General features: G+C 41.4%; 1 protein-coding gene across 1 annotated transcript; it reads right to left on the bottom strand.

The window, feature by feature from the left end:
* Positions 1-7979: 7979 nt before the first annotated feature.
* On the bottom strand, positions 7980-10236 carry LOC147319558 (lymphocyte antigen 75-like). The gene is made up of 4 exons (XM_086310053.1): positions 9872-10236; positions 8687-9031; positions 8453-8547; positions 7980-8294 (listed from the first exon to the last, which is right to left on the bottom strand). The coding sequence occupies exons 1-4, from the start codon at positions 10116-10118 to the stop codon at positions 8199-8201; spliced, it is 783 nt and encodes a 260-aa protein (XP_086166179.1). The 5' UTR covers positions 10119-10236; the 3' UTR covers positions 7980-8198.
* Positions 10237-14696: the final 4460 nt, after the last annotated feature.

Below are 14696 nucleotides of genomic sequence, written 5' to 3'. Positions count from 1 at the left end.
GCAACAGGACCGCTAGTCTTTGACTTTATTTATTTTCTACTGTGTTTTACTTGCATCTATTTGAAAGAGTGAGTGTAAACACACACAAAAAAAATTATTTTATGTGCTGGAATGTGCAGAAAATAGGTTTAAATATTAAACAAATTTCTTCCAGTCAGAGAATGCATGATGCATAAAGTTAAAAGATTAAAACTAATAAAACAAGTTTTAAAAAGGGACTTTTCCATTTGATTACATTTTGTATGATGGATTATGTAGAAAAAGTAGAATTGGGCTGAAAGACCTGTCACTTTATCACCTATTCAGGTTGATAAAGCCTTCTCCGTCATCGGCTGAGTGCTCAGGTGAGTTCACTCAGCCATTTATGGACCTTATTTCGCGGGCACTGCCTGAACAGACTGACTGCACTGTGCAGCCCCAGCCGCTGCATTCTGAGCCGGCTGTTTGCCCTGCGCAGCTACAGTTAGCCTCATCTAAGCCAGAGGTCATCACATCGGCTGGACCTGCTTTGCCTCTGCTAGTTGTCTCCACACTTGCTCAACAGCTCACAGCTGCCACGCTACCACCTTCTCCACAATCACCATCGTCTGTGGCAGGTACGCCGCCCTCAGCTCTACCATCTGCACTACCTTTTACATCACCAGCAGGCCCAACCACTGTCCTACCCGAGCCAGAGGTCCCTGTACCATTTGGACTCACTCTACCCATGCCAGACGTCAGCATGCCTGGGGGACCCGCTCAGTCCGCACCAAGGGTCTGTGAGCCGCCCGGACCTGCCACACCTGCCCTTGAGGTCGTCGCGCCACCTTGTCCTGCTTTGTCTGACCTTGCACGCCGGCTGTCTGCCAAGCTTCCTGTGAGTTTTCTGGCACGTCCGTGTCCAGCACATCTAGTATGGCCTGCACGTCCATGTCCAGCACGTCCCAGATCGCCTGCTGTGCTGTGTCGCCATCCACTTAAGCTATTTTGTCGCCACCGCCGGGTCGGCCACCAGAACCATTTCCCTGCCGACGCCGGACCCGTGGCAGGCCGCCCAAACTGTTTCTTTGCCTCTGCTTTACCCGAGGTTGGTCAGCTGAGTGGTCCTGCCTTTGTCACCGCCCACCAAGTTGGCCTCCAGAACTGTTTTGCTGTTGCTGTTTGAATTGCGGTCAGGCCGCGTTTTGTGTTGGACTGTGGCCCTTTTTGATTTCCTGGGGGTTTTGGGACATAAAATGCAGAACTCAGAAGCAGGTTTGAACGCAAAGCAACTTTATTACAGAACTTTGCAAGAATCCACAGAACCTAAACTAGCCAGGCGCTTGAGCAAATTAACAAAGACATGCAAAACAGACAGAGCACAAACATAGTGTTACGGTACTGGGTCTGCAACCCAGTATTTATGTTTCAGATCTTGATTTCATATACTTTGGCTATTGTTATTTCTGGTTTTGGCTATCTTTCCTTTGTGCTTAGTGATTTTAGTTTTTCCTTCCTTTGTATTTTTCTTAGTCTTCCCCTGTCTCGGTTCCTAAGTCAGTCATGTCTTTATGTCTCAGTGTCAGGTCCGCGTCTTTGTTAATGTCTCTGGTTTTCTGTTTTACTTTGATTGTCTCATGTCCTGTGTTGAGCGTTTTCAGTTTGGCTTCCCCTTTGGCTTGTTATGTCTGATTAGTTGCAGCTGTGTGTCCACCTGTTCCCCATCCTTTTGTCATCCTGCCTGTGTATTTAAGTCCTCCATCTCCCCGTTTCTTGTCACAAACAAAACAAAACATAAGGAGCCCAAGAACCGAGATACCGGAATAACTCAAAACAAATCCCACTGGGTCAACCATGAGTCCACTAAGCAAAAAGTTCAGGAAGCCAACCCGGAGGCTGACAGCACAAAAGTCAAACACAAGGTACTCAGGGGGCCGGCCGCATGAAAGGCAGCGGCAGCGACGTGGGAACAGTTCAGGGGGCCGACCGCGCAGACGGCAATGGTGGCAATGGGGAAACAGTTCAGGGGGCCGACCGTGCGGACGGCAACGGTGGCAACGCAGACGAGACACATCAGGAGGCCGGCCACGCGGAAGGCAGTGGCGGCAATAAAGCAGGTCTGGAGGCCGGCCGCGAAGCCAGCGGCGGCAACGACCTCGGTCTCGGGGCCGCCCTCAAAGGCGAAGACGTCCAACCAAAGGCCTGTAAAGTGGCCGGCAAAGGCGAGGTATTTCAGGCCAAGCTGGGTCGGACAACGGTGAAGTGGCAGTCACTGGCGAGGCTGACGAAGACACAGAAGCTGGACCAGGCGAGGCAGAAGCTGAAGCGGAGGTTGGACCAGGCGTGGATGAAGCTGCTGCTGCTGCAGGCGGCGTGGATGAAGCTGCTGCTGCAGGTGGTGGTGTGGAGGTCGCAGGTGGTGGAGTGTAGGTTGCAGGTGGTGGAGCCGGTGGTGGCTGAACGGTCTCGCCAGAACCGTCAGCAGACATGAGGACGTGCTGGCTGGGTCCTCCCGGATCCCCAGCTGATGAGGCAAGAGACTGGACGGGCTCCTCGGGCCCTCCAGCTGACGAGGCAGGAGGCTGGACGGGCTCCTCGGCCCCTCCAGCGGAGACAGGAGGCTGGACGGGCTCCTCAGGCATTCCAGCGGATACAGGAGGCTGAAGCGGCCCCTCGGACCCTCCAGCGGAGATGAGGATGTGCTGGCCGGGCTCTCCAGAAACCCCAGCGGATGAGGCAGGTGGCGGGGTGGGAGCCGCGGAGGGCTGGATGGACTCATCCGAGCTTCCAGCAGGAGCTGATGTAGAGCCAGAGGGTATAGGGACCCCTGGCTGAATGTGTAGATGACCAGGTGAGTGAGTGTGTAGAGTACCAGCTTACTAGGGGACTAAATCGCTACAGGTGACACCGGGAGCTGAGCTACAGGGGACACTGGGAGCTGAGCTACTGGATGTTGTACTGAAGTATGAACTGGTGGGAGAGCTGATGCCTGAGCTGCAGTTTGTAGTGGCAGTTGTGGTGAAGGTGGAGTTGATGATTGAGTGAATGAGCAGCTAAACGGGCCTCTGGCTGGGCAGCTAAAAGGGTTGCAGCTAAGGGCTGAGTGGGTGATTGAAAAAGAGCCGGAGTGGCTGGCTGCAACAACGCTTGTGGTGAAGTTGCAACTTGTGGTTGAGTTAATGATTTCTCAGCCTCGACAATATTGTCACTACATGTCTTAGAATGAGCCGAGGCCACTGCGATACAGCAGCGGCGAAGCCGGCTCGGTCCCGAACTTGTATTGCCTCCCGGGCTCGATGCAAACTGAGGTGCTGGAGGACTGGAAATCACGAACACACAGCAAGTTGAAGATATGACGCGACAGGGAACAGAGGAAAACACAGGGCTTACACAGGGGAGTAATCAGGGAATGGAAAATAGGAGGGAGACACAACGGGGAGGGTTTGGGCTAACGAGACATGGGGAGCAAAGTTAGACACACTGACATGAGGCACAACATTTCACAATAAAACAAGAAACAGGCATAGACCAGGCACTAAACCGAACCTATACTAAACAAGAGACACGACCTAAGACCAATTTTATTGTTTATTTTATTTTAACCTGCTAAATATGGGACAGACTTGACTGGGGAAAAGAAAGGGGAGAAAGAAAGAGGGAAAGAAAAACAGCGGGGAAGAGGAATGGTGATAAAGGGCAAAAAACCAAAAACCAACAAAATAAGCAGACAGAGAATACATATATCGGTCACCTGGATCACCTGTTGAGAAAGAAAAAAGAGAAAACAAGCAGAAAAAAAGAGCAAATATAATAAACAACATCATTACGATGATCTATGGGAATATAACAGTAAATATTAAACATTATTGTGCAGCACGTAAGATCGACAGCGCACAGTGTGCTTTGAGGTAGAAGCCAAAAAGGGTGTAGTTTGTGTGTGTGAGCACCCGTGTGTACACCTGTGAGCATGAACGCGCTTGTATTTAAAAGGTTCCTTCATGTAATGATCTGCTAGAGGATGTGGGGAGCCACAGCCCCGTCCTCCAGGGCTTGAAGCAGGTATGGAGGAGATCAAGACTCCAGACATCCAGAGGCCCTCAGCACACAAGAGACCAAGGAAGACCAACAGAGGGGCAGCTGCGCCACTATTCCAGAAAGAGCTGAGGAGAGCCCCAGATGAGGGGTCACTCAGCAGCCGCGGAGCAGAAGCCAGGGGGAGTTGCAGTGACGTGCCCGTGCCCGGCCCCACAGAGCCTGGGACAGCTCACAGAGAAAACTGCACCCACCCTGTCATCCACTCATCTTCCAGACTACACAAGACAATAGACGCCCAGGCTGAGATCTTCCTCCACCTCTCCTATATCTCTCCCTTCTGCAGAGTGAGTTCCTGAAGAGAGGAGACCTCTTGCAAGATGTAACAGCCTCCCCCACCAGTTGAAGAGCCCCCCAGATGGCTCGATGCACTGGCGGTACCCTGCGCCAGGGCTGGGCCCCCATACACCCACCCGCCTGCAACCCCAGCGACACAACAACCAGGACCCAAGCCCCCAAGGCCCAGCCAAGGCTCCAGCCCAGAGAAGGAGCCCTCCAAGGAAGATGCTCCTGGGGAATCCCCCGACGCCCCAAGCCTGTCCCTACCCCTACACCAATCACAACAGCGAAGGTGGGACCAAACTATGACCCCCCCCCTCCTCCACTAGGTGATGGAGCTGATCAAAGGAGCCCAGAGCAATTGATCTGATGTGGTGGCAGAGGCTGTATCAAGACTAATGTAATCTAATAGATAATTTCTATATTGGTTAGAATTAAGATTATTTTTATTTTTCCAGTTCATGAGGACTGTTTTCTTGGCTATGCATAGGGCAGTGAAAATCATATGGGCTATATTCTTTTCTGTAGTGACATTATCTAAGCTGCCCAACAAACACACTAAGGGGGAAGTTGGAATGTTAAATTTCAGACACTTTGATAAGTCTTCACATATCTCGCGCCAAAACTTCTGAACTGGTGGACAGAACCAAAGAGCGTGGATATAATTGTCCGGTGTATTGGTTTGGCAGTGTGAGCAGTTGTTGGTAGACGTAAAGCCCATCTTGAACATCCAATGACAGGTATAGTGCACTCTATGTAGTATTTTGTATTGAATTAATTGAAGACTGGAATTTCTAATTAGATGAAAGGTTTTTAAGCAAATCTGAGACCAGAAGTTTTGGTCTAAGTTAACTGATAAGTCCGCTTCCCATTTTGCAATAGGAAGTGATATTGATTCATCTGTTTTAGAAAGCATTCTGTATATTTTGGAAAGTAATTTTGGGGTTTTAAGAGTAAGAAATTGTACCACACTTGGTGGTGTTTGTAGTTCAACTTGACCCGGTTTAAATTTCTTTTTTTTACTATGGATTTAATTTGTCGATATTCTAAAAATCTTTTCTTGTTGATCCCATATTGTGTAACTAGTCTGTCAAATGAAATAAATTCTGTTCCTTCTAGTATATGTTCTAAATATTTGATTCCTTTACCACTCCAACCTGGAAAGTTTATCATATTATTGTTTTGTAATATGTCAGGGTTGTTCCAGATAGGTGTACGTTTGCATGGGATTAATGAAGACGCCGTCAATTTTAGAAACTCCCACCATGCTGTCAGAGAAGAGCAGCATGGTGGGACGCTTTTGAAGCATTCATATCGTTGGATGTTTGAGCTGATAAATGGTAGGTCTGAAATCTATAGATTATTGCAAAGTGCTTGTTCTACATCTAGCCAAGGTTCATCTAAGAGGGTATGTTTTAGCCATCCTGAGATAAACTGAAGCCTGTTGGCTAAGAAGTAGTGCTGAAAGTTAGGCAGTTCTAGTCCTCCTTTATCCTTGGTCTTTTGTAGTGTTTTTAAGCTTATACGTGGGGGTTTATTTTTCCAAAGGAATTTGGACATACATGAATCTAGAGATCTGAACCAATCTTGTGGCGGTTTAGTTGGGATCATTGAGAATAAATAATTTATTTTTGGTAAGACCATCATTTTTATAGCGGCAACCCTTCCCATGAGTGATATGGGTAGACATTTCCATGTAGCCAGATCACCTTCTACTTTCTTTAAAAGTGGGATATGGTTTAATTTAGTTAGATCTGCAAGCTTGGTAGAAACATTAATACCTAAATATTTTATATTTCCCGATTGCAGTTGTGTAGAAGAATTATGGAAGGAGCCATTAATCAGGAGGACTGTAGATTTTGACCAGTTAATTGAGTAATCTGATATTCTTGCAAAAGAGTTTATCAATTCAATCACCCCAGAGATATTGGTTTGTGAGTTTTGGAGAAAAAGTAACACATCATCCGCATAAAGGCTGATTTTATGTTCCACGTTCTTGCATTTTATGCCCTTAATTACTTAATTCTGTCTAATTGCTGCTGCTAGTGGTTCAATAAAAATTACAAACAGTGAAGAGGAGAGTGGGCATCCCTGCCTGGTGCCCCTCAAGAGACAGAAGCTGGAGGATGTTTGGTCATATGGTTTGACACAAGCTGTTGGGGAATTGTATAATATTTTTACCCAGTTAATGAAAGAGGATTCAAAACCAAATTTGTGTAAAGTTGCAAATAGAAATTTCCAGTTAACTCTGTCAAATGCTTTTTCTGCATCTAAAGAAAATATTGGAGTTTCAAGGTTTTTACTGTATGAGTAGTCTATCAAATTAAGTAATCTACATGTATTTGTTGATGAGTGCCTACCTTTTATGAAACCAGTTTGGTCAGGATGAATTAAGAGGGGGGTTATTTTCTCTAGTCTCTTTGAGAGAGCTTTGCAGATTATTTTAAGTTTCTACATTTATAAGGTCTACATTTATGGAGGTCCACAGGGTCTTATGGAACCCTGTGGACCTCCATAATTAACCTTAGTGTAAAGCGTACTCTTCATTTACATGAACTCATTTGAGTCTATTAGATTGATATTATTCAAACTCCAGTAGTGCTGTACCTATAATACCTACAGCAAGCTCTAATCACTGTAACAAAATGTTATTTTCAGTAGTATTGACCAGTACCTGCACTAACAGGACAAGAACAGTGATTAGTCCTCTGTCAGAGGCCATAAGAAGATCATTTATAACCTTCACTAAAGCTGTATTTGTGATGTGATTAACTCTGAAGCCCGACTGAAATCATTCCTCTACAGAGGACCCACCTAAGACAGCTTTGTCAAGTGATGGCTTTGTAAATAACGGTTTAAATACTGCAAGCTTGAAGGCCTGTGGTACCTATCATTCAGCAAACATAGGGTGATCATATTTTACTCACTGCCATGCCATCATCACACAGATCCAACCATTCATACCTGCTGTTAAGACGTAAGAAGCTGTTGCAGTATTCACCAAAAAAATAGGTGTCACTACTAAGACAATATAGAAGAATAGAATAGAATAGAATAGAATAGAATAGAATTCATCTTTATTGTCATTGCACACGCCATATGTACAAGGCAATGAAATGCATGTCATACTCGCTGATACGAACAAGAAGAAGTCACAACTGGAAGCTTTTTTTTTTGCATCCTTTCTTTCCACAACAGTTGCAACATCTCACTCTGTGTGTCTGTATGTCCCTGAGTTTCAGTGATGGAGGTATAAACAGGCATGATCTGACACAAGTTAAAAAAAAATCAAGAGGTGCATGACTGGGCAACACACAATAAAAACTGTGTCGCACAACACAGGATGTTATGTGATACGTGAGACACCCATGACACAAGCCACGTGGCGAGCATAAAAACAGCCTTAGGTGGAACTCGACTGAAAAATTGTTGAGCCGAGTCGTACTGCCTTGAATTGCAACGAGTTAATCCAAGCAAGTGCTAGATGTTGTTTTCTCAAAAACAAATTTAAAAACTTTCCAATGCAAAACAGTCATAAATGCACACGTAAGGACAGAAAAAAGATACACAAATATATATTCATATATATATATATATATATATATATATATATATATATATATATATATATATATATATGTAGAGAGAGAGAGACGGTGTATAACTTTTCATTATCATAGTGTACTTTTTCTTACACATAGTTTCGTTGGCAAATGTCTGTAATCTGGCTTTGCTGTTACGCGCCAAAATATTCTAATCTGTAAAACTGTGTCTATTCTATGTTCACATTGCTCTGTGCTAGTCTGTTAAAGTACATTTATCATCCATATTAATCACTTCCCCTGATTTTTCTCTCGTCAGCCACTTCTTCAAGGCTCCTTGGTAAAAACTCTTCCATCAGATTGTTTTCTCCACGTTAGATGAAAAACAGCAGTCGTGTTATAACTCCTTAGCTTCTGGTTCATCTATTAAACAGAGAATATTCATGTTTCCATTTACTATAGCAAAACCATGAAGGTCCTAATGCGATGAAGTAGTTATTTCATGTCGCAATCTAAATAAACATATATATGATATACTCAAATTTAACTGCTCATCATTAACAAAGATCTGCATCACTTACTTGCTCCAGGATGTCTGCTTGCACCGAAGGATTACTTAGATCCAGCATTGAGTCCTGTGGGCTGAGCCTCAGTTCAATGAAACTCAGCTTGTTCCCTAATATAAACACATGTAAACAGAGTTAGTCTGGATCCTTCATTTTATACATTTCTGTCATGGAGAAAGACATAGATATTTTTTTTTCTATTTGAAATATAAATGTTTTATAAATTTTCTAGTAAAGAGTTTTACTCACTGCAATCACAGACGAAAGGATGTGTTTCTGTACATGCCCTGTCTCCCCATTTACCAGAGTTTACCTTCAGCATAGCAACACAGGTTTGAGTGCTATCAGTCCAGACAGTCTTGTCTGGGTTCCAGTATCTAAATGAGGAGTCAGTCTGGTCTGACCACTCCCAGGGGTCTCTGAAAAGGCCAACATACACTTCATTGCCATTGGCTACTTGCTGGACTATCTGGTACTCAGCATCATTCCTTAGACTGGTCAGGTCTGTGTAGTGTGTTCTGCAATAATCCCGAGCAGCAGTCCAAACCATGTTTTGTGTGTTAAGGATGTATTGATCTGCACCTTGTTTTGTTGCTGCAAAGTAAAATAAAATGAGCTTCACTGACTTTTCATTTCCACAAAATTCACAGTTAAAACATTTACTATGTAGCAATGGTCCTCAGGTTTCAGCCAAGAGAGTGTGCAGTGTGTTCTGTAGTATTCCCGAGAATCAAAGCAAGACAGTTTTTATGTACTGACAAACTACTGATCAAAATAAAGAGACAGGTTTTTTTTAAATTTAACTTTAAACCTATTTACAAATATTACAGTACTAATCAAAGAAGGATAAATAAGATTTGAAAATAAAAAAGTGCCATTACATTTAGTGAAAACCAGTTTGAGTGTTTGGCACGAGCTTGATGCAATCACTGTATACACCACTTTTCATTTAATTATTACTTATTATTAAACACTAACTCTTTTCCACAGCCTGTCTTTTGTCTTGTCTTGTCTCCTTCCTCCCTCTGAAAATTTACCTATTTGATGGATTTCCATTAAATATCAGAGACACATTCTAACAGGTAACCATGAATTTGCCAGGATTTGCTGGGTTGCAGGCAAGGGAAGGACACAAATGCAGGACTCATATATGAGGCTCAACTGAAACAGTCGCTTTATTTCTGATACTCAGCGACCAGGAAACACTAGGCAACACTAAGACTCTAGAAGAGCGCACACACAGTCAGGTAAACAACAACGATGTGACAAGGAAAAGGGAAAACTGAGGACTTAAATACACACACACACACACGCACACACACACACACACACACACACACGATAACAAGAGGACAAAGAGACAGAGGAAGCAAAACAGAACATAATGCACACATGATGAGAGTATGGCAAAAACAACTATTTAAAATGACTCACCATCAAAGCAAACTGAATATTTTTGGTTGGCACAGTCCATCATATTCAGTTTCCCGTTGCTGGAAACTGCACAGTTCTTAATCGTTACTGAGCTCCACAACAAGTAGTTTCTTTCTCCCTCTTTGTAGAAGTCGTCGTCTGCCAGAGACCAGTGCCACCTGAAGGTCGTGCCTTTTGAAAGGCCAGTCCACACAGCATCATCATATTTATCTTTGACAGCTTCAAGTACAATTTCCATCTCTCTCATGTCATTAATGGTGGCCAGGTCGAAACATTGCTCCCTACAGATGCTCTGGGCTTCAGACCAGGTCTTTGGTGTTTGAAAGAAGACAAACTGGGGCTGGAGGCCATGTGAAAATTGAAAAGACAGGCCTGTGGAACAGAAATATATGAAATACTTAATGACAAGCCATTATAAAACCCACTACTGTCAGTAGTCAGATCTTTAAAAATCACACACAAAAACTGATATTTCAAAACTTTACTTAGAATGTAATTAAAGATGTTTACTGTAAAATTTGTCAACATTTCAGCAACATGTGTACCACTGAAAATTAAGTCTAGAACAAAAATAAAGTGGGTTTATGAACACTGCAGATCTGCTTAACAAACACTTTAAGGTAGAAGATTCAAACAATATGTTAAACCTAAAAACAATAGAAAAACCATGAGCTTAATTATCAGAATTTGTCAGATAGTCGCAATATATTTACATCATTAGATATTATGTTATTATCCAGGTAATATCAATTGTGGCAGTTGGCTCTTTCCAGCAGTGCCTTGTGTTAAAGGGGACAATTTAAAGTAATGCACACTATGTTTTCCACAAGTGTAGGAAAAACATATTACAATTGTCCTAACTATTTTTAATTTCATCTAAATCCATATTAAACCTAAATAAATGGTGTGCTTCTTTTTTTTCACAGCAGTGGAATGGGAGTGAATAGGGGAACTACTGACTGAAAGACCCTGTAGGAGCATTCCCCCCAAAGAGTTTTGGGTGAGCTCATTGTGAAACCTAGCCCCACCCTATCATGTGATTTCCTGAGGTCAGATGGCCTAGGGCAGGGGTCGGCAACCTGCGGCTCCGGAGCCGCATGCGGCTCTTTTTACTTATACTGCAGCTCCAGGTGGTTTGGGAAAATAAATTAGAAGTATTTAGCTGAAGTGTATTTTATTTGTGTTTAGTTCTTTTATTTTTAACTTGTAGTTCTAAATTGGAAGATTATTGTGATATTGAAATACAAAAATAAAATTATATTTTATTATTTTTCATTGCACAGAATAAGCGTCACACTCGCGGAAGCCGATGTACCCGCCGAAATGCCGTGCATTTATCGAGACTTTCAACCCCAGGTAGGCCAATTAGGGATTTTCGGATCCACATTATGTCAGCAGCTATTCTCCTCTGTGAACTATGTTAAAAACAAACACCGCTCACGCCTCACAGATGCAGTGGCGGGTCTAGAAAATTTTTGTTGGGGGGCCAGGTAGGGGCACAGATTTGGAGAAGGGTGGCAGATGTAATTGGCAGATAATGTTAAAAAGAAAAAAATTCTACCAACTGTTAACCATAATTCAATAATCCTATAAACCTAATAACCGAAAACGCTTTTAACTCTTATTAGAATGAGGTTTTAACCACTACGGTGCAAAGTATTTAGATACTGTGTTGATAAAGTACAAGAGATACAATCAGTGCTTGTCAATGTTTATTCAGCATTCGAGGACATCAATATTTGCATAGTATTTTTACTGACATATAGTGCACATATGTTTTGGGCAAAAACATTTTTGAATATTAAAATACGAACATTTTTAACATACAATTGGCAAATTAGCCAATGCCAATGCAAAACTTTATCTGCCTGTTAAAAAAGAAGATAATCTTCTTACAAACCGTTTTTTAATTTTGAAACAGGAAAAAAGTCATTTGAATGAAACCTGAAAGCAAGTAAATACTTTCTATGCTGCGTTATGATAAACTTTGGTAATATTGATGTATAAAGAACAACACTGGCTGATGATGAAATACAGTCAGCTGGCATGGTGACACTGCCAGTATTAACCTGCAGGGCTGGACTGGGACAAAAAATTGGGCATTTTGACTACAGACCGGCCCACCAGGTATTAAAGCCATAAAGCCTTTGAATGAAAACAAACGCTGTTGTGACAGTGATGTACACTGTCTTTTTGGTATATGTATGATTTCTATTCATTTTACGTCAGATAAAAACTTTGTTCGCAAGATTCAGAAAGTTATTTAATAAAAGCTAAATATTTTAAATGAGAATAAGAAAGAAAGGTATTTCCTTGTGCCCCCCTTTCCCTGTTAATGCCCTACCTGCCCCCCTGGCAAAACTTTGTTACCAGCTGTCAGCTACTTAGAAAAGGATCCTGGTGTTATTTGTCTCTCAGAAACAGTTGATAACTTCCCTTCAATTCATTCATGTCACCTAAAAGGTAAACCTGTTTCTCCATCACCTGTTCAGCTCTGATGATCCAGTAAGGACATCTCCTGGTTTCATCTGCATGTTTCCCTCTCACAACATATCCAAACCGATATCATGACCAGCAGCTTTTACGGCTGTGGCTCCAGCAAACATCAGCTGATACTAGAAATTAATATTAAATAAATTCTAACAACAGCTGATCAAGCTTAAACGTGCTGCTGTTGTTTAGCGCGACATCCGCTGATAAACAAACAAGAGAGAAAAGCCGATCAGCTGATCATTGATCAGTTTCATGATTGAAGTAGCAACAGGAGAGGAAGGGGGGAGAAGAAGAGAGATGATAGCAGGTTCATTCTATCATTCTGTCTGTATCTTCTACAAATCATACGAATACTGATGGAACCAAATGCCCGTCAAAGTCACAGATCAGCCAAAAGTCTGTAAAGAGGGTCCAGAGGAAGACCAGCAGGCTGAATTAATTATATTTAATTATATTTATTAAATATTAAATTATATTTTTGCCAAAATTGTATTTTTATTTTTCTTGATGCCCAGGTTTTTTTAGCTTTCACAAGGCAAGATTTTCACAGAGGTTAATGTCAGATGTTGTGATTTCCAGAGTCAGTTTGGTATATTATAAAATTTGTAATAGTTTTCTTTTTAAAGTGCTTTAATATAATAGACTATTGAGACCCACAAGTTGAAGACTGAATTTCCAAAAAAGTTTTCATTTTAATGTTCTACAATCAATTTAAGGCATTTTTAAAGGCCAAACTTAATTGAGTATCTCACTTTTACAGTTACGTTGTAGGTTTACAGTACTGTTCACAGTGTCACAGTTTTACAGTATTTAATGAAAATACTGTACTGTAAATGAATATACAACAAAAGCACTTTAAGCAAGACTACAATCTAAGTACCATAAACAATAACAGTAGAAATACCACAAAGGATGTTACAGTAATACTGTAAATGGATAATACAGAAAAAGTGCGGCGCAAGACATTCCAGTAAAAATTAAGTGAATGAGATCACAGTAGAACTACTGTAAAAGGAACTACAGTAATGCTGTAAATGGAAAAACAGTGAAGATACTGTAAAGGAAAGTAAAACAATACTGTAAATAAAATATACAGTAAGATTACTGAAATTTGTATTTACATTACGTTACTGGCACTACGTTACAAGTAGCTCCTGTCAGTTTCACAGCAACCTCTTCACAGTGTAACCACTGCTGCTACCATGATATTTCTTGGATATTAACAGGTTATTACGTGGTACGTTTGTTTGTACGGTCTTGTTTCTGCCGTGTTACCCTACTATTACCACTTCATTACTGAGCTTTAATAGAAAATGCTAAAAAAAAAAAGAAAAAAAAAAAGCTACTTTTACTGAAATGCACTATACACTAAGCTAAAGATGTTTGAAAGGTTGACAAAACTTTTAACATTATTTTACAACACTAACCTGACAGCAGCAGAAGATGCATGATCCCCGCCATAGTTGCTATTCTTCTGACAAAGTTCTGCTGAAGGTTCCTGTTATATGTTTCCACCAGATACTACATTCTTTGTGCTGGTTTGCATTTCTGATCCTGATCATGTAAATGTTTCTCATCTAGAATGCAAAACAACCCTGTTCTTTGGTTAATTTAATGTCAAGGTAATTACAGCATTATACAGGGTGGAGACTTTGTTACTGATGGCAATGCTCCTAGTTCACCAAGAATATATTTTTCTTTCTCTCATTGGAGGATTTTATTTAAATACCATACATTACTATACTAATACTGTATTACATGCTAACATGCTAATTCATTAAACTTTTTAATTTTCAGTACATAACTAGGATTCCCAGATGGTGTTAATGCAGCAGGACTTATAGTACATAGGTTCATACTACAAAATCAGAATAAGGATAATTTATTCTTCCCTAAGGAAATTATGTGGTTATAGTTGCTTCAAGACAATAGAAATAGTAACAGACTGAGTTTAATTAAATAATACAACATAATACAAAGTTTACAAAATATAAGAAATTGCTCTAATATATATAAACAACTCAATTATAAAGTATAATTGAATATTACAGAGATATATATGGTGCATTTTACTCTAAACTGTAAACTATGAAACTTTGTTATTTGCACTGTAGAGCATGTGCAGAAGGGTCTAACTATTGCACTGTGTACATTAGATGGAGGAGTTGCCATAGTTGCCATTCTCCTGAAAAGTATTCTGCTGAGGTTTCTGTCATTTTCTCTGCACTAGATACTATATTAGTTACGCGCTTTTGCTTTCCAGATCCTGATCATGTAAATGTTACTCATACAGAATGTAAAACAACCTTGTTTTCTTTGTTTATGTCAAGGT

Source organism: Aulonocara sp. 'chitande type north' Nkhata Bay, linkage group LG11 (assembly GCF_057382095.1).
Source record: "Aulonocara sp. 'chitande type north' Nkhata Bay isolate Kocher_YH1m ecotype deep benthic linkage group LG11, A_spYH_male_GT1.1, whole genome shotgun sequence".
Lineage (NCBI taxonomy): Eukaryota > Metazoa > Chordata > Actinopteri > Cichliformes > Cichlidae > Aulonocara > Aulonocara sp. 'chitande type north' Nkhata Bay.
This window is presented reverse-complemented; position numbering and strand designations above follow the sequence as displayed.

Bases quoted from the DNA above. Each gene is read 5' to 3' on its own strand.
- LOC147319558 (XM_086310053.1), bottom strand. From the start codon at position 10,118: ATGAGAGAGATGGAAATTGTACTTGAAGCTGTCAAAGATAAATATGAT. The intron at 9,032-9,871 runs GTGAGTCATTTT...TTTACTTTGCAG, and splicing joins ATATTCAGTTTGCTTTGATG to CAACAAAACAAGGTGCAGAT. The intron at 8,295-8,452 runs GTAAGTGATGCA...TCTGTTTAATAG, and splicing joins AAGCAGACATCCTGGAGCAA to ATGAACCAGAAGCTAAGGAG.